This window comes from Pleurodeles waltl, chromosome 2_2 (assembly GCF_031143425.1).
Source record: "Pleurodeles waltl isolate 20211129_DDA chromosome 2_2, aPleWal1.hap1.20221129, whole genome shotgun sequence".
Taxonomy (NCBI): domain Eukaryota; kingdom Metazoa; phylum Chordata; class Amphibia; order Caudata; family Salamandridae; genus Pleurodeles; species Pleurodeles waltl.
In genome coordinates, this window is record NC_090439.1 from 1,128,536,225 (window position 1) to 1,128,556,856 (window position 20,632).

A 20,632-nucleotide genomic window follows, 5' to 3' on the forward strand; every position below is an offset into this window, starting at 1 on the left:
TCATGCCAATGGGCCAAGACAATGAACACACTTGGACACAGCTCTTAGGACTTGCCCTGCCAACCACTGGGACATTCACTCACCAGATTATTTCTTCAATGCGCACACCACTATGCATTGGATGGGAGTGCAATTACGTACCTGGGCACCTGTCTCAAGACTTGCAGTCCTCTTAACTGGATGGAAAATCATGTGCACTTGCCCTTGGACTCCCCCTTCTATCTGGTATGTTCAAGAGGACTCAAATATCAGTGCATCTGTCCTAGTACTGACACATCTATGACTTAAGACGCATATTGTCAAGATGCAAGAGGATTCAGACACCTTTACACCTGCCCAGAGACTTCAAATACCACCTGCTTCATGCAGCAGCGGTCACAGACCTGTCAACGTGTCCTAGCTTACTCACTTGCACATGTCGTACCTGTCCTATCACTCATACTACCACCTTCAAAGTGGATATACTGAGAGTCTTACGTATTCACCATTGGCTATTCCTCCTGTTTTTCACCCTCCCCCAAAGTTCTTGGCTTCCATCCATTTCTCACCTTTGCCAGTTCTAATAACCACATCTTCGTCACTCGCTGCGCCCACTCTCGCTCTTATATTCATCTCTCCCAAGTATCCGGCTACTCTCCCTCAGTTCTACTCTCTCTTGCTTACACATGTCCCCTCAGGCAGCCCTGCCAAGTGCCCCTGTCCTGCCCATTGCTGCCGACTCGCACCTGAGAACTGCTCTCGCAGCTGGTCGAGATGCTGCTCCGAGCACTCCGATGCTTCCTTGATGGCCTCCTCCTTCTCCGCCTCCAGGTGACTGATCTCCTGCAGCAGCTCCTCCCTGATCTTCTGGATCTCGGCCTCGTAGGATGAAATCTGTGGAACCAGAAAGAACTTGAGTCAGCCCCTTTGCAGGGACAGGATAACACCAAGTGAATCAGAGATGGCCGGTGTGGAAGACCAGCGAAGGATGCCCGTGAAGAATCCTTAAGCAGAATTACATCTATTTTATAGTAGGATGGTGGATAAAATTCATCCTTAGAAGCTATCAGTTATGATCCAACTTACATTCAGGCCCAAAATCTTAAAGTAATCTGAAGAGTTGGAAGCTTTCTCAAGATCTATTATTGTTGAGGTCTTTTGTCAATACCAGAAGGTGACTTGGCATCTTGAGCTTTCAGCTACCCTCCTCCACTGAGCAAGGTGACAAGCTAGCCCCTGCCAGCTCTGCATGGTCTGCTTTACACACTGATGTCCCTCCTTACACACCAATGAGGGGTGAGAATGGAGGCTGCAACACACACCGGCTCCGTGCAACCCTGCATGCAACAGCTCGACAAATGGTCACACCTTCACCCAGATTTAACGTCAAGACCACAAGGGGTTCTAAACTTGTGCCAAGGCACATGACATACTCCTCAGGCAACCTGCATGCTACATGCAATACAATAAGAATGGAATTACATTAAAAAATGACTTTCAAACACAGGGTTAACACCCCAAACCACATGTTACACTATTCAGGGACTCGATTACACTACACCACTTTTTCACTTCACCTTCTGCACACATTTCAGCATTCTATGTCAAGTGACTCTAGATCTCAGCAGGTCAAGAGCTCAGCAGTTCCTCAATATGTGCAGCCCCTTGCTGTCATGCTTAGCTCCCCCCATGTAAGGGATATGCCAACTAAACCAGTTTTCATGTTTAATCATCTTCCCTGCTACAGGGACCAACTACCCGGACCAGTCCTGGCAGTGTTGGTAAACCCAAACACCATCTTTGTCAGGACCAGCACAGGACGGGGACCGCTCCCGTAGTGTGTTTAGCTTCTGACAAGCAAGTGCATCAAAAAACTAAAATCACAGTTATATTTGCTTTGGTCCACTTGGTAACAAGACACACATGAAGTTAGAATAGTAAATTCACACTCCATTACTGCCAAAGGCCATACATGTATGTTGTATATATGTATATATATATAATACTGTAATGATAAGTGTGCATTTATTATTCTAACTTCATGTTCACCTATTATTATAAATATATATATATATATATATATATATAAGTCAAAGTTTATTGATTGTTCGAAATAAAAAATTTCATCATCACACATAATAAAAGAAAAACATATAAATCCAATATATAAAAACAATTTGAAATACAACTAGTATCAAAAAGCATCCCTAGGCTAATGTTAATATGGACCTTCTTTAAAATCTCTATTATAGAGAAACAATATTCCCTGTAAAAGCAGCGCAATATAATCATTGAATAAAACAGAGTAAAAATACTGTAGTTGTATAAGGCTTCAGACTAATGCCGAAAGTTCTTTATGTCTGATAGACCAAGCTGCGTATAAACATTTGGACATTGCTATCACTACCTTCGGAGGGATCGCTCTTATATATACATTAGGCAGACACACACTCGGTTATGAATAGGTTTTTACAAAGGGGCACTATCCATCTTCGTCTGGGAGCAGTATATCTGGGGCAAAAGAAGAGCTGATGCTCTGCTGATTCATCAGCCAGATGACAAAGTTTACACTTTTTGTCTCCCTCTATCGAAGAGGACCAGCCTGCAGTAAAAAGAGCTGCAGGGAGAGTGCCATACCTAACTTGTAAAAGCAGTGAACATGAGCGGCAGGCCTAATCACATCCAGGAAGGGCTCTATAGAAGGTTTGCACTTGTGGTGGAGGAAATCTCTAACCAGTGGGCCACTGTCACCAAACTGACAATTTGTAAGGGAAACCATCCCCCAAAATTTTTAATTTGTAATATGTGCAGCATTTGGTGGTATAGTTTCAGTGGTAGCTCAGAATTCTGTGAGATCTAACATTGCCCAAGTAGATTTCAGGTTCCTCAACCATCCTATTTTCTCTGCTGCGCATGGACATCTTAAAATATCACTAAGGCCAGCCCTGTAATTGTGCAGTTCATTTGTTCTCCATAGTCAAATCCAATAAAGCAGAGTTTTTAAAGCTGCCTCATCTAATATTGGATGTATTTCTAAGTCAAATCTGAGCTGGATCAGAGGGGGATCCCTCTCCAACTCTGTGATATTCCTAAGAAGGTTATTCTCCTTTACGGCAAGAGCTTTTAAGTTGCTATGGCCCCACAGCTCGGCCCAATAGAGGGCTGCTCCCCTCGCCTGCATTTTATAGATCTCTGTAGCGGGATTTACTGGGAAATACTGTGCTTTATTTGCCATTCTAACTATCCCAGCCCCTCCTTAGCTGATGGCATGCAAACATTTCATTATTTGAGCTCCCCAGGTGCCCGAGTCCGCTAGTCTTATTCCTAAATAATCAAATTCATTGACCCTTTCTGAGCTTTCAGTATTCAGGGTTACCTTGGCAATCACTTTCCTCCTCCTTCTGTAGGTCATCAGCTTGGTTTTCGTTGCATTTATTTCTAGCCCAAAGTCTTTATAGAATTCAGAAAAATTATCTACGAAGTTCTGGAGACCCCTCCGGGTCTTGGCCAGTAGGAGAGTGTCATCTGCATAAAGAAGGCTGGTATTTTTTGCCCAGCTAAAATATCAGATACAATTATTGATGTATAGAAGGAAGAGAGGGGTACCAAGACATATCCCTGACGGACTCCCCTCTCAACCCTTACTAGATCAGGTAACTCCCCTTTGTTACCAAAAGCTAATATGTGCAAATGTATCCTCATGCAGACGAACAGTGAGGTCAAACACATCTAACGGAACATCCATCTCTTGCAGTGTCCTCCATAGCTTCCTTCTTGGCACTAGATCAAAGGCTATGGGAAAATCAATGAAAGCCACAACAGATCCCTCACCTATGCTAACGGTCTTCCATTTGATCAACAAGAATCTAATGACTTGATCAACAGTGCTGGTTTCTGGCCTAAAACCTGCCTGCAGACTCGAAATGGTGTCACTTTCCTCAATCCATTTCAATAACCGGTCTAAAATCAGCTTGCAGAACATCTTCTGTAGGTTGTCTAGCAGACTAACTGGCCGGAAGTTGGACGGGATGCCTGGAGTACCATTTTTGAAAATCAGCACTGTTTCAGCCCCCTTCACATACGTGGAATTGGAGCTCCAGCTGCAACTGCATTACAAACAGCGTTGATATAAGGAACCTAATTATTTATGTTTGATTTATAGAGGTCCTCTAGTACTTTATCAGGACCCGGAGCCTTGCCCAACATAGGTGAGTTAACAGCCGATAGAGTTTCAGCGATGGTAAATTCCAGGGTGGCTGTGGCCTCCTTCCTGGATAAGCTGATCTGTTCATTCTGTGGCTCTTCCAAAATTGAATAAAGGAGCTGAAGTCTGACATCCATTCACCCGGCAGTATTGAGGATCCAGAAGGGGATAGAGTATCTCCCTGACAATTATTTACCAATTTCCAGAAATGGCTCCGGTCATTTCTTCTGGCTGCATCTAGTAAATTATCCCAGCGATCATTCTCCCACTGTCGCCTTGCCCCGGTTAATTCCTGTCTACAGTCTGCTCTACTTAACCTAATATCGTTTCTGTCACCTCCTTTAATTGCCTTCAAAAAGGTTGGTGTTGGCTGCTCTGCACCTTTTAGTAAACTATCTGTTTTTAGATTTAAGCCCTGGTTTCCTTTATGTATCAGACACAAAAAGGGTGCCAAGGAAGCCATAAAAGGTTGTATGCTCCCCAACTATCCTCCTGTGATTCCCCCCAAAATGAGGCCATGGCTTCCATATATTTGGCTAGCGTCTGATATAAGATAGAAATAGTAGTTGGGGTGCATTCTGCTGCTTCCCATTTGACATTCCTCCCGTTATTAGTCAACTTGAGCTGCTGGGCAAAGCCATCTGGGACCCCAGATCCCAGCATCAGCGCAGGGAGCAGATACTGGAGGTGGTAAGTATAAGGGGATTGTGATCACTCTCTTCATAGACCTTTTCCTCCATATCTTCCATGTATTCCCACACATCAAAGAGTATATAATCTATGTGGCTCTCACAACTCCCTTGTCGGAATGTGGGGGCCAAGTGGGCATCCCAGCACGAGTGCGCATTACGGGCCCGGAGCCCATGCGTCAAAGTAATGTCCACTAACTGCAGCCCTACTCTCGTGAGCTCACGCTTACAGGATATGGATAGTTCAGGTATATCTCACAATCTACCCTCATCCACACAAAGTTTCTGGGCTGCTGAATAGAGCTCAAAGGTAGTATTAAAATCCCCTACCACTATCAGATAATAGGCTCCCTTGAGCTCTACAGGGAGATTGTCTAATTTACACAATCTTTCGGATTCTTTACTCCTCTCCCCACACTTCTGTTATATAAATTGATAGGTAACACAGCAACATCTTTGTTAATTACCAAGACTACACCCTGGGGATTATCTGACCCCAGATCCGATTCAGTCTCAGTACACTTGAGGGACCCGCTAATCCAAGTTAGTAATCCTCCTGAAGCCCTCCTGGCTGTTGTCCTTTGATCAGGCGCCCAGTAGCTTATAAAACCGGACCTATACTTGAGTTCCAGTGCACATGTTTTCTGAAAGGTACAGATCTAGCGTTTGTCTATAAAATCCCCCCCACCCTGTGTTCACAAGCTTCAGCCCAATTCCTGCTACATTTCAGCTAAATCATTTCATCATATGTGTTTGGTTGCCTGGCAACCTATTGGGAAGAGTAGCCTCTAGATCCACACAAGGTGTCCCCGACGGCAAAGAATGTATTAGATGATTTGGGGGCATTGAATAAGATTCCTGCACCTCAGCAAGAGAAACCACAGTACCATTTTGAATCTCCCTAAACAACCTCCCACCTGTGGAGGGGGGAGTTGAAGTGACCCAGGTCCCTGTACACCTTGGTTGTTCATCCCTCGGCGTCAGTCCACCTCTGACAGAAAGCGACAACACCTATATTGGCAGTTCCCTTGATGAATTGGTTCGTTTTCATTGTCTCGGTGAGCAGTAATCTGCCAGTGACCTCGCCGACCCCCGAGGGGCTGAACAAAACCTGGCCTGGAGTAAAATGCTGCCAATGGTAGGAGAAACATGCCCCATGCTGTGGACCCACCTTGTGGCAATTACTGAAGAGCTGCTTGACCCTCAGGGGAGAAGGGAGAATCAAAATTGATAAGGATACACTCTCCTTCACATTGCGTGGACATCATGCCTACTAATTCCACCCTCCTCGCCATAAGTATGGTTCACGCTAAATGATGGGACATTCTGCATCAGCATGAAGCCAGAGGAGCACCTTGTTTTACAACTCCAAGAAGGATTCTGTTGCAATTGAGTGCAAACTAGGTACATTGACCAATACGGCCTTCAAGAGGCCTGTTTCTGGGGGGAGGTTAGGTATACTAAGCCCTAATTTCCTCCTGCCAGTCCCCCTATGTAGGAAGTTGGCTCTGTATGTACTATTTCAAAGTAAGAAATAGCATGCACAGAGTCCAAGGGTTCCCCTTAGAGGTAAGATAGTGGCATAAAGAGATAATTCTAATGCTCTATTTTGTGGTAGTGTGGTCGAGCAGTAGGCTTATCAGAGGGTAGTGTTAAGCATTTGTTGTACACACACAAGCAATAAATGAGGAACACACACTCATAGACAATTCCAGGCCAATAGGTTTTTGTATAGAAAAATATATTTTCTTAGTTTATTTTAAGAACCACAGGTTCAAGATTTACAAGTAATACTTCAAATGAAAGGTATTTCAGGTAGGTACTTTAGGAACTTTGAATTAGCAAAATAGCATATACAGTTTTCACATAAATGACATATAGCTATTTTAAAACTAGACACTGCAATTTTCAACATTTCCTGGGGGAGGTAAGTGTTTGTTAGTTTTTGCAGATATGTAAACCACCTACGGGGTTCAAGTTTGGGTCCAAGGTAGCCCACCGTTGGGGGTTCAGAGAAACCCCAAAGTTACCACACCAGCAGCTCAGGGCCGGTCAGGTGCAGAGGTCAAAGTGGTGCCCAAAACGCATAGGCTTCAATGGAGAAGGGGGTTCCCCAGTTCCAGTCTGCCAGCAGGTAAGTACCCGCGTCTTCGGAGGGCAGACCAGGGGGTTTTTGTAGGGCACCAGGGAGGACACAAGTCCACACAGAAAGTACATCCTCAGCAGCACGGGCGCGGCCGGGTGCAGTGTGCAAACAAGCATCGGGTTCGTAATAGGAATCAATGGGAGACCAAGGGGTCTCTTCAGCGATGCAGGCAGGCAAGGGGGGGCTCCTCGGGGTAGCCACCACCTGGGAAAGGGAGAGGGCCACCTGGGGGTCACTCCTGCACTGGAGGTCGGATCCTTCAGGTCCGGGGGGCTGCGGGTGCAGAGTCTTTACCAGGCGTCGGGTCTTTGAAGCAGGCAGTCGCGGTCAGGGGAAGCCTTGCGATTCCCTCTGCAGGCGTCGCCGGAGGGGCTCAGGGGGGTCAACTCTGGCTACTCACGGTCTCGTAGTCGCCGGGGAGTCCTCCCTGTGGTGTTTGTTCTCCACAAGTCGAGCCGGGGGCGTTGGGTGCAGAATGCAAAGTCTCACGCTTCCGGTGGGAAACGTGTGTTGTTTCAAAATTGTTTCTTTGTTGCAAAGTTGCAGTCTTTGGGGAACAGATCCGCTGTCCTCGGGAGTTCTTGGTCCTTCTAGATGCAGGGTAGTCCTCTGAGGCTTCAGAGGTTGCTGGACCCTGGGAACGCGTCGCTGGAGCAGTGTCTTTAGAAGTGGGGAGACAGGCCGGTAGAGCTGGGGCCAAAGCAGTTGGTGTTTCCGTCTTCTCTGCAGGTTTTTCAGTTCAGCAGTCCTCTTCTTCTTAGGTTGCAGGAATCTGAGTTCCTAGGTTCTGGGGAGCCCCTAAATACTGAATTTAGGGGTGTGTTTAGGTCTGGGGGGTTAGTAGCCAATGGCTACTAGCCCTGAGGGTGGCTACACCCTCTTTGTGCCTCCTCCCTGAGGGGAGGGGGGCACATCCCTAATCCTATTGGGGGAATCCTCCATCTGCAAGATGGAGGATTTCTAAAAGTTAGAGTCACCTCAGCTCAGGACACCTTAGAGGCTGTCCTGACTGGCCAGTGACTCCTCCTTGTTTTTCTCATTATCTCCTCCGGCCTTGCTGCCAAAAGTGGGGCCGTGGCCGGAGGGGGCGGGCAACTCCACTAGCTGAAGTGCCCTGTGGTGCTGTAACAAAGGGGGTGAGCCTTTGAGGCTCACCGGCAGGTGTTACAGTTCCTGCAGGGGGAGGTGATAAGCATCTCCACCCAGTACAGGCTTTGTTACTAGCCACCGAGTGACAAAGGCACTCTCCCCATGTGGCCAGCAACATTTCTGGTGTGTGGCAGGCTGTTAAAACCAGTCAGCCTACACGGGTAGTCGGTTAAGGTTTCAGGGGGCACCTCTAAGGTGCCCTCTGGGGTGTATGTTACAATAAAATGTACACTGGCATCAGTGTGCATTTATTGTGCTGAGAAGTTTGATATCAAACTTCCCAGTTTTCAGTGTAGCCATTATGGTGCTGTGGAGTTCGTGTATGACAGACTCCCAGACCATATACTCTTATGGCTACCCTGCACTTACAATGTCTAAGGTTTTGCTTAGACACTGTAGGGGCACAGTGCTCATGCACTTGTGCCCTCACCTATGGTATAGTGCACCCTGCCTTAGGGCTGTAAGGCCTGCTAGAGGGGTGACTTACCTATACCTATAGGCAGTGTGAGGTTGGCATGGCACCCGCACACTTTCAAATCAAAAGTTAGCATCAGCAAAGGCAAAAAGTCAGGGGGTAACCATGCCAAGGAGGCATTTCCTAACACCCTAGTACTATTATTATTTACACCACTCTGTTGATTCAAGCCCCCTAAACTCACCTTGTTATGGCTAAGATCAGATCCACTCATGATGCCCACCTGCAGGTCCAACCCAAGTTGCCATTTGAAATGGGGACATTTACATAAGGCTCTATTTCATTGCTGACTATAGCTGAAGCCGAATCTGAACATGGCAAAGAAGGCACAGGGTGTAATGGCTGAACCAATTCAGAAGCTGCTCGATAGGATACAGACTTTAGCACAGATTTGTCATTCAATGATTTAGAGAGGTTCCCCAATGCCTCTTCGCCAGCAGAAAGCTGATCTGAAATGAGTAAGCGGACCTTCAGGGCAGACTTTATCGTCCCCATTAGGATGGATCTCTGTTATTATATGTGGGCATTTGATCTTTGTGCTTTTTTCCATCCTTTTCCTCTTTCCCCTTATGTCCATATTGACAGGCTGCTGAACTGTCAAATCACTTTATTTTCCAGTGAGTACTTCAGGAACAGAAGGAGGAGGTCTCTGTGGCAAATAATCCTAAGTAGTAGGTTGAAGCAGAGTAGGAGCCTTGGTATATAAATTCACAATTTGGGGGAATCTGGGCCTAATGGCGCAGGAGTAGGAGCTAGACTGAAAAGCGCCTCTCAAATGACTCCATCCTCTTGTCCAATGCACCGACCACCTTCTGTAGAAACCCATCCAATGTATTGTTGGCCATTAGCTTATCAGCTGATTCTACAGGTTTGCGCTTCCCTATTTAGACCATCAGGATCTTGACCAGCCACAGCCAAAAGGGAAGATAGATTTAACAATACTGTTGCAGTGTTTTAAGATCACTTACTGCAGCAACCTGGCTGATGTAGATGTAAGGGGGTGGCTCAGCCCAGCCTCTTCCAGGCAGGCACTCGGGTGCGTCCCGCGCCACGGGTCAGGTGCGTTGCTTATATAGAGCAACCAGGGGCTCAGGGTCCCATCAGGGCCTCCACCGCAGGAGATGCTGGGGGTTAGAGTCCTTCTCCATCCCCACGGAGAAGAAACAGCATCCCGTACCGTGGGTCAGGCGCATTGTTTTTATAGCGCCTCTGGGTGTTCAGGATCCAATCAGGGCCTCGACCACAGGAGATGCTGGAGTTTGGAGTCCCTCTCCACACCCACAGAGAAGAAACAGCATCCTATATATATATATATATATATAGATGTGTGTGTGTCTGTATATGTATATGTATATATATATATATATATGTTATATATATACCATATTAAGTATGGTAAACCCTGGTGTGTATGTCACACACTCAGGTGTTAGGAATCTACTTGGTTGGTTGAGTCTAATACAATGTGCTGCACTCATTCTGGGGTGAATGCTGACTTGTCGCAATCATGTCCATCCTAGTGATGCTCTAGCTCCTCCTTCTGACTTTCTATTGGATCTTGTGCTGTATGGGACCTACTCTTCCATATATACCCAGACAGTTATCTAACAATTCATAGGAAGTGGGCAAAGAAGCAGAATGGAAATGATGAATCCCACGAAAAGGATGCAAGGGGAAGGTTTGGGGTTCACTGCATCATGGAAAATCTGCCTGCATGTTGCTGAAGGCAGCATAATTCTTGCCTGCATTGCCCTTGGGTACCACAAGAGACAGTCCCAGCGCCATCAACCACTCCATCTGTCCGTATGTGTACAAATGAACCTCTCTGTCCCTCAGTTTGGTAACAACGTCCCTTCCTCCATAGACACTTGAGTTGCAGGAATACTGTACACTCATAGGCATGGACAACACGGGGTCTGGTCTCCATTCTCACTCACTCTCCTGTCCGAAGGTCCTTATAATGGGTGTGGGAATATCCGCTATTTTTGAGTTACGACTGAATGTAGGCTGATATTTATCCTATAGGAAACATTGATTAGGAACTTCAGACTCAGACACTGCTCCCTCTGTCACTTTGAGGTAGGCACAGCTAGATGGTACTGTTTCTGTATTACTAGTAGTATTCCCTTTAAATTCACACACTGCACTACTGCTCCAGGCCTGAGTTATGAATAATGTCTCATAAATATAAAAATGCCCCATCGGTATGACCAAAGTTCATGTGATGTCACCTCCGGTAATGTGTGCATGGGTTAAGTGATGTGCGATGTCACTTGTCCTACAGCAATTATTTTTGTGAAACTGCACAGTCAAGCACAGTTGGCCCTTCCCAAAGTGTTGATCCACACAGGGCTTGAGCTGCTTGAGAAGCGTGGTTGGGGAGACCCCCAGGCAATGTTGCACAAGCTTCACCCACCTTGAGGCGGAGGCTGGAGGTCAGCCCCTCCGAGCCCTTGAGTTGCTCCTCCAAGCGGTGACACCGGCTTCCTTGACTGGAGAGCTGCTCCATCAGGATGTGGTTCCTTTCCTCGGCTTCGGCCAGCGACTTCAATGTCACGGGGGACTCCACCTCCACCATCTTTGTCACGTACTACAATGAGAAGATAAAGAATGGGTAGCGAGGACCATAGTGTGCGTTCATTACTGTCGCTAAGCTCAGCACAACCAGGCACCATTGTTGCTGCAGGTGACGGGTACATCTCCTACCAGAGGTGAAAACCCTGATATCATTTCTTATTGCAGTCAGTGTATGTAAGCTGTTTAAATAATATGCATCAGTATAAAATGTGTATCAACATGTGTGACTCTTCACAGTCTGCCAGTGTTTGCCTCGTCTGGTCCAGGTGAGCTTTCCCGTGTTAGGTGACATTAGGCCACTGCACCTCACATCACTCATTCACTGCCTCATGTTCCCTGCGGTTCATCACTGGATCCTGAACTCATGCGGGAAGGACCAGCTCAAAGGTGTATACTTTACCTTCTGGAGATCATCTGCCGAAGATGCTGCGCTGGTGTCACGCCCCGAAACACAACGACCGCCTACATCAAGTCAGTGACATCAAAACAGACTAAAACTAGCAACATACCTGGACACAGGAAGAACTACCAATAGAGTGACCTCTGAGGATAGGAGATCATTTCAGTGACCCAGGACACCACCAACACCAACTGCAACTATCACCTACACCAGAGGATGAATAAACTGGCTGTGGAAACTCGGAGAGACCTGCCACGAGGCCACCTGACAAGAGGAGAACACAAGTATGCTGATCTCTGACCCTTGGAAAAGACAACTACACTGGCATCTGAGGGTAGGACAACACTACCGAACTTACCTGTGGGGTGGGAGTGAATGAGTGACATTGATCTTTGGATACACAGAACTACTTAACCACCCTCTGATCCCAGCAGAAGAACACAACACTGACCTCTGACTCCGGGAGAACACTACAACACTGATGTCCATCATAACAGAACTTGCTCACATTGAGTTCTAGCCTAGGGAGAAGAATAACTCCCATGATCTATGGCCACGGTCACCTGTATGTACTGGACAGGCATGTACATGTGCTACTCTGAACTTCTTGGATGCTAGAGTCGCTGTATCAAAAGAAGTTAGCATCACACAGAGTGTTGGAGTCGCTTGGTGTTGGGCTTTGCAATTTCCAAAATATACAAGGGAAGGCAAGGCAGACTAAGGGCCTGATTTACAGTTTGGTAGAGGGGGTTACCCCATCACAAGCATGACAGATATCCTGTCCACCATATTACGATACCATAATAGTCTTTAGCAGTGGTTCCCAACCTGTGGTCCGGGGACCCCTGGGGGTCCGCAAAGCCTTCTCGGGGGGTCCGCGACTGCTCAGAAAATTAAATAATATTAACAGTTTAGGTCCCCAATGACTCATTGGGAGGGTCCCCAGATTCCAATAATGATTAAGTGGGGGTCCCCGGGTTCCAGTAATGATAAAATGGGGGTCTTCAGAAGTCAAAAGGTTGGGAACCACTGGTCTATAGAGATCGTAATAACTCGGACAGGATAGCCATCACATTTGTAACGGAGTACTTGTCTGCCAAACTTCAAATCAGGCCCTAAATGCAGAGTGGCATTGGACTTTCATGAGACTCGCAGCGGTGGGCACCATCTTGGGTTTATGAAATATAAGTTCCTCGTGTTTCAGAGCATTCCTTGGTAGGCAATCAAGATACTTAGTTGCTGCAGCCACTCAGCCTTGTTGGCAAAGATTGAAACTCAAAGCACTAACACCTGGAGTTATCAAACTCGTACAGTGTACAGAGATGTATTCTGGGATTAGACTAAAGATCATGGATTTAGACTTTGTTGTTTGCACACTATTGCTAGACTCAATCAAGAAGGACATCCATTCTAAGGTAAATCACAATATAACACAAAGGTATCCGAGACTATCTTTAAAAAGGCCGTACTGGGATGTCCAAGACTCTGCGCTCGTACCTGATGGAAGGTGAAACCCTATTAGGGTTGTTCCCTAAAAAGGACTACGGGACTCACTCACTGAAGTACCATGTTTCATCATCAGGTCCCTCCCCACTGTGATTCCCAACGGTACACTTTGTGAACTTCCCCTCAAGCGCTTTACTGTCTATATACCAGTGAGGTGTGTGGGACCTAGGAGAACAAAAAATGTGTGAGAGAATGTGAGCTTTCTGGAAATTGTATTAGTACCTCCATAATGAACGACTGAAAGCAATGTACTGGAGAGTCTCTACAATACGGGCCCTAGGTTTACTGTCGACATGTTTCTGCCACCTAGAATAGTGGTCCAAACCGGTACTGGCCATTCATCAGGGTTGGCCTCCACCCACCTCCTCGTGTCAGCCATAACTTAGGGTACTAAAGTCTTATTTTAGTCTTGTGTGTTTTAGGAGAAGGAAAAACAAGAGTGTGTTACACCTTGCCTGTAAGATGTAACGTTCTGGCCATATGACCAGAAGTGGTGACTAATCATGCCACCTTGTTGCAACTCTTTCTAAGCGTAGAGCTGTTACTTGCATCTGAACCAACATGTGCAGCAGAACACTGAATCTACAAAAAGACTACTAATCTGACCTCGGATCATAAAAGACCACCACAGTGACCTCTGACTCCAAGAGAAAATCACCATAACCATAGGACAACACTACTACGTGACCTCTAACTTCAGAAGTAGACCAACACACTGGCGTCTGTCCACTGGAGAACACTTCCACAGTGACCATTCACTGCAGGAGAAGGACCTGACCCTGATGTCTGACCAAAGGACAAGACTGACACACATACCTCTGAATTCAGGAAAAGACCTCCACACCTATATCTGGCCAAAGAAGAACACTTCTGCAGTGACCTTTGACTCTGGGGAGAGGACCACCACACTGACATCCAGCTTAGAGGAGCACCACCACAGTCACTGTTGACTCCAGAGGAGGACCACCACACCATTGGAGACCAGCACGCCAGTGACCTCTGCCTCTTGAAGAAGACTATCGTACTTACAACCACCCGCAGAAGAAGCCGATCACAATGAGCAATGACGCCAGAAGTTAAGATCTCCCAACCTTCTCTGCGAGAAGACAACCAGCGTGTTTAACCCATTGGTGTAATTTGTGGTAGATACATCCTCCTCGCACTACCACCCACGACGGCCAAACTAGGCCTCTAAGCCTGGTTCCTGGTTACAGGCAGGTGGAGCACCACAGCTCACACTGACGCGAGTGTTTACTCAAGGGCTTCCACGTCTTGAATATGAGGAGAATAGCGCAGAGGAGTCGAGTCTGCGCCCATCTCACCTGCACGTCAGGTGGGCGCGCGCGCTCGGCGTCGAGGTGAAGCTGCAGCCCCCTGATCTTCTCGTCCAGCCGGCGCACCTCATCTTCCTTCCTCCACTGCAGCGTGTCGATCTGCGCCTCTAGGCGCACCAGCTGCTCCACCTTCTGCTGCAGGGAGCTCTCCAGCTGCTGCACCTTGGTCCGCAGGTCTTCGTTCTCCTGGGGATCAAAAGGAGAAGGCAAATCGCAGCATGAGGGCGAAAACTGGTGCAGCATGCAGGCAGCATAAAGCAATGACGTATCTTTATAGGTACCATGGCATTTTCAGTGCCGTTTGCTAAATATCCACCCAATTGGCTACTTTACAATACCTTGTCTATGGCTGTTCACAGGTGCATCATTTTTTCAAAAGATTTTGTGAAACTCCATGAAAAAAATGCAAACTTACTCTTTCAGATTGATATATCTATTGTATTACGCGACACCACCCCTCCCCCGACCCCCACCACTTACGCCTCATATAAAAAGGTCTTGTGAGATACCGGTGGGTGCCTGGTTCGAACAGTAAATATTCCTAAATGACACATTTTCGGCACAACTCGTCTCCCGCGGATGAAATTTACGCGTAATCGCGTAATAACAATTTTGACCCCAAGCCGTGGGAACTCGCTTGCATGTGCACTAGGTTATTCAAATTGTTGACCCTAGATGGCGGTAGTTAGTGTGCTTTATACGACAGACGATAAGATCTATTCAGCATCAGTGAGGTCAATTTAACTACAAAATCCCCTTCTCACTAGTATGTAAAGTTGTAAACTATTACGTACACTTTGTATATGCACTGCCCTGTTAAATATTCTAATTTTTGCAAAGTCCCTACAGTGAGGTATGCGAACGAAGCAGCTACATGTTGCACAGATAACCAGAAAACCAACATATCCGGGGGATTTAAAAGCTAAATGAAAAACAAAATACGACACACTCAGGGGTGTGACACAGGCCCCGCAGCCCCTGCTGCGCAGAGGCCCCTCTACCCTTGAGCGCCCCCTCAACTCTTCAAGGGTCTCCTAGCCTTTCAGCCTACTCGGCGCAAGCCTAAAGATCATCTGTGCGATATGGGAGACTCAGGGGCCCCTCGTCCGAAACTGCAGGGGCCCCAACATTCTGCGTTACGTCACTCGATACAAACATTAGCAGCTTCAAAACTTAATTTAGCTCAATGTCACCAGTTTGATCAGCAGCACGTCAGGGCACACCGACAAAGCGAATTGTTTTGCCTTCCGGCGTAAGGTAAACTGAATGTGCCCCTCGCCCCCTCCCCTGCAGAGGAGGGGCCCCTGAGTACCCCACATCTCACAGGCATTCCCTCCCTTGGGCGGAACAGGGACTCCCCTGAAGGGCTGGGGGGCAGAAGGCCGCAGGGGCCTGTGTTAAATAGTAACTCTCTTGTTGCAATGTGTTAAAAGGTAAAGGAACATCAGTTTGGGGGATATTTGTTGGATAATGTATACACTCCACCCTGTAATGCTCGTTAAACCTTCTGGCTTACAATATTTACGGTACTTCCCACTGTGGGCTTTTAGTAAGAAAAGAAGAATCCGAGAACGTGATTCTGACGCGACCTCCCGGCTTCTCCTGAGGCCTGTGGCTTGCTTGCAGAGCTTAGCATCACATGGATTCAACAACGCCACCTCTATGGGTCTTTTCTACGCTTCATACAGAAAAAGTTACAGCGAATGGTGCGATTCGTGGTAATAATTCACCACAAATGCATGGGGGCACAGAACGCGAATGGATGCTGTTTGCGGTGCTTTTATTTAATGTGTCCTTCTGCTAAAAATTGATGCAAGAATGCATTTGGCGCTAAAAATAGCGCAAAAGACGGGTTTGCATTCCACACAATTACAAGTAATTTCACATCATTTTAGCATATTTAGGCAAAAGTAAATTGAGCAAATTTCAAACCAGTACATATGACATATGTGGGCCCTCACTCAATAATTTCGCTCAAAAGATCACTATCCTTATTAGTTCCTTGGGAAAGGTCTCTTGCATCCTCTTCATCATCCCCCCATATAATAGATCCAGATTTCACCAGGACAGACTTCTGCAGTTACTGACAATCTGTGTGACCTTGTGCAAACTCTCACAATTAGCTCAAGAAGGTAGACATGACGAGGGATGTAAGGTGTTACCTTGACGAGCAGCGCAGAGGGCTGCGCAGAGACAGTGGCCAGCTGCTCCAGAAGCCCCTGCGTCACGCTCAGGCTCTGCTTCAGCCCCTCGTTCTCCACCGTCAAGTTCTGGATACGCTTCTCGGAATCAGTCACTCCCTGAAAAGAGTAGGAAGACATGGAAAGGTCAGCACCACAAACCACTGCCTCGTAATACCGAACACTACTATGACCAACTTGGTGACTATGACCAACCATCACTTATCCATAAACATTTTGGACTTGTCTATTGCTTCTGCAGGTTCAGTTTGATATTAATCTGAAGATCATCAATTTTCAGCAGCTTGTTGGTCCTAAGTCTGAAACTGGACATTTATCAGACCCTATTTCCTTCTTATGTGATGTATTTGAAGGTTTCTTTTCTTGCCACCCTGGATGGGCATACTGTCTACCATTTCTTTGACTCTTGTAGGGTCTAAGGCCCAACCAGTCATCATTTACAGAGAATATAAGTTGCTTCTAAAGGCTACGGAAGATGGCTGCTGAGCCCCTTCCTACAGTATTGCGACGATGTACGCCGCCTCTCACTAACCCACTCATTGTGTGCCTCAAGCAGCTTCAGCGCTGGCTGCTGGGAGCCTTGGGCACCTTGGTGCCATGAGTTGTTACTTTTATTAATAAAAGTGATTGTGTTCAGTTCACAATGGGCCACTGGCAACTCATCAAATCAGGTTTTAGAAAGGAAGTGGGAAAGGACCAAGGGACCAACTGATAAAACAGTCTACGTAAAGAAACTTAAAAGTCATGCCATGGTTCTGCAGGCTAAGAGGGAGGGTGGAGCTCATCAAAATGTCAAGCCAGTTTCTGCGGCCTATGATGTAAGATCGGGCTAAACGTCTACATTGGCAACAGGGTGAACTATTGGGTATCCATACAGCCATTGGATACATTTCAGAACTTACATATGCATCTGAGGCTACAATGTCACACAAAGAATGCCGATGGATACATTTCAGAACTTACACATGCATCTGAGGCTACAGTGTCACACAAAGAATGCCATCGGATACATTTCGGAACTTACACGTGCATCTGAGGCTACAATGTGACACAAAGAATGCCATTGGATACATTTCGGAACTTACACATGCACCTGCTGGTGGTAAATAAGCGGACTGAGATCTTTATATCTGGCAGGACTCGAGAACTCACTAGTGCACAACTTCAGCTTTAGGCAATCAGTAGTGTGCGGTGTCTCCCAAGGCTCTGTACTTTGTTGTATGCTAGAATATCTTATACAAGTATGTCCTATGATATACGTAGTGCCATGGACATCACTTACTACAATATCATCCTATTAGGTGTAGATTTTCTGTTATTGACTCCAAAGGGGCGATAGTTTTTAGAACTATATTTAGGACACAACATTTGTCAGACTTTGTTATAACTATAAAAGTTTGGTACAATGCCCAGCAGAATCCCAAAACTATTTAATGTTTATTTGTTACAATTTCCCCAATGTTATGCTCCTTTGGCTTTATATTGAAGATGATGTGTGCCACCCACAATTCTAATTTAATTATGAACTGGGTACAATTTCAAAGTGATACAATTTGCACACTTTGGGGTACTGTTAGTAAGGTTTGTGTAGGTTCTTTTGCTATGCCGTGCAATTTTACACTCCGCTTATGAGTTTATTTAATGTATGGTAAAACGTTCTACATTTTCTGTTGTATTGCGTCATGCGAACGCCCATGCACAACTTGATTAAATATACTCCTTCAAAGAATTAATTTGTGCGACAAAACCGGCTGATAATTAAAGCAATGGAGCACAGCACATATGATCCCTGTTCAAAAAATGTAGGAAATGGGGCATATCAATCACAAAACCTCATCAAAAATCTAAGAGTGGTGGGGACGGCCTGTGGAAGACCAGTACCGGGTGACCCTCCGCCTGGTTGTTACAAATACTTGTAAACAGATCCCTTGCCCCTTAGGATCTGTGCAATGCTCTTCTTTGTGACTTCCTTACTGGTGCCAGGATGTCTCAGGGCTGCCCTGACTCATGCCATAGCTTGTCTGTGAATACCAATAGTATCCCTGCCTGGACCAATGAGGTGGTCGTTTGGGGGATATGCTGTTGGTTTCACTTCTAGTTTTTGATTTATAACTTGTCCACTTTCTGTGCACTGCCAGTTGTATTTCATGAGTTTATATTTTATAAGATCTTTGGATAGTAGATTATACCATATCTCTTCATAATGTTTGGCCACATAGACACCTGAGATCAATAAATAAACTATATTTAAGTTAGATAATATTGACACCTATTATTTGCAGGGCTTAGAAATGTCAGAAATGGCACGCAGCGTTATATAAGTCGGTTGGTATTACTTCTCCCATCCCCCCTTCTCTATCTATTACACTATGTAAGTACAGATGATAAGGAAATATATACAAATGAGAACACGAACCAGCCAGCACCGTTACATCCGGGGTTTGCACAGACACTGCAAACCTTTCCATTGTTTTCCTTATCCTGCCAGGGTTCCTGGCATGTGAGATCTCTCAGCACAGGATTAAAAACTCTGTCCCTTCTCCCTTCTCTATATCTCTCTGTACATAGTTTCCCTTATTCTCTGTATTGTTATTTTGTTTACATCTTTGGCCAAAATATAGAGAAGAAAGCAGATTGGACAAACTCCTCGCACCAGTTATGGGATAACGGCAGAGCTCAGCAGAGATGCTGCTAAGCATCAGAGGTTGCTTTATGGCAGACCGGAGTGGGGCGTTCACCCGAGCAGCAACGCCAAGCATTTAGATGACAGCATCAGAAGAGACTCTGGGGCAGCTTTGCTACATTGAGAGGTTACAGAGTGGGTCATGTGATAACTTCATGCAAAAGATCAGATCAGGCAGTTCAGGGGTTTTGAAAGGCCCGGGGTGAAAAACTGCACGTGGGGCCCCAGAGTTAAAGAAAATGTACTTCCGGAAACGAAAACACTTGGAAACTTCAGCATCTGGAGCCCTCTAGTGGTGTCAGCTGTGTTAGCTGCCCATCATTAAGAAACAGGGCTGTCTTTCTTCAAAATCTTTAAATACACTTCGGAGCAATAGTTCAGGGCCCTGAGAAGAGCAAGGTCCAGAGTAATAAAGCCCCCGCCGCCCACTTCCTTCGGCCCTGGACCAATGAATGCACATGACTATGAGGTTTCACACAATGATGCCTCTATAAAGACGTCAGTGTCAGGTGGGGCACAGAGGAGCAGAGCAACACAACAGGAACAGACCCACCAGTACAGTTAAGTGTGAGTGTTTATGTTTTGTGTGTTAGAACTGGCAGAGGTATGCGTTGGCAGAAGAAACTCCTGAATATCCTGCCAGTCTATTGCCATTTGCATGCCATGCCAACTGCAGTGCCCCCCTCCTGCCCTAGAGAGCAACAAAAATACATCTTTTTCTGCAAAATGGTCACATGAGTTAAATGCCCACAGCTAACATTTCCTGTAATCTGCAGGTCTGAAATCTGACATATCTAATGTAGGCCTCTTTACGTCTGAAGTCAGTGAATTGAGTGCATTTACACTGAATAACAAATGTTATTTACAGTGCTTAGAAACAGCAGAATTGAGAATGGTCTGAAGCTCTATATAATAAGTCAGCTTATATTATTTCTAATTCTCCCATTCACGATCCGGCATTTATTAAACTACGAAAGTATGGAGGGAAAGGATCAATAAAAGGGCAGAATGAGCCAACCAGGGGCGTTAAAGTAGGTGTTTTTGCATGTGTTGCCTCTCTTAACAGCTGCAATCAGATGTTTTTCTTCTTTAGGTCGAGAGCTCAAGCGCTTTGACCTGTTGTAAGTATTGTGGGCTTTTAACCACACCCACCGCCCTATCACTCGTTTGTGGTTTGCCTTTAAAAAATCCTTTGTTATCATTTGTAAATGCTTTACGCTTGTCCCTCCTTGGAGCGGTTTTGTTACCGCCTTGGACAACGACCCAGTTACACGGATAATTGCATGTTC

The 20,632-nt window shown here is 46.1% G+C and overlaps 1 protein-coding gene across 1 annotated transcript in view; it reads right to left on the minus strand.

Moving 5' to 3' along the window:
- KIFC2 (kinesin family member C2) overlaps positions 1 to 20,632 on the minus strand; it is a 145,136-nt gene that overhangs the window by 33,891 nt on the left and 90,613 nt on the right. The window contains exons 7-10 of the mRNA XM_069220992.1: positions 16,622 to 16,759; positions 14,448 to 14,645; positions 11,059 to 11,232; positions 726 to 873 (exon numbers count right to left, since the gene is read on the minus strand). Of these exons, the coding sequence (XP_069077093.1) occupies positions 726 to 873; positions 11,059 to 11,232; positions 14,448 to 14,645; positions 16,622 to 16,759 (658 nt within the window). The remainder of the gene's footprint in view (positions 1 to 725; positions 874 to 11,058; positions 11,233 to 14,447; positions 14,646 to 16,621; positions 16,760 to 20,632) is intronic.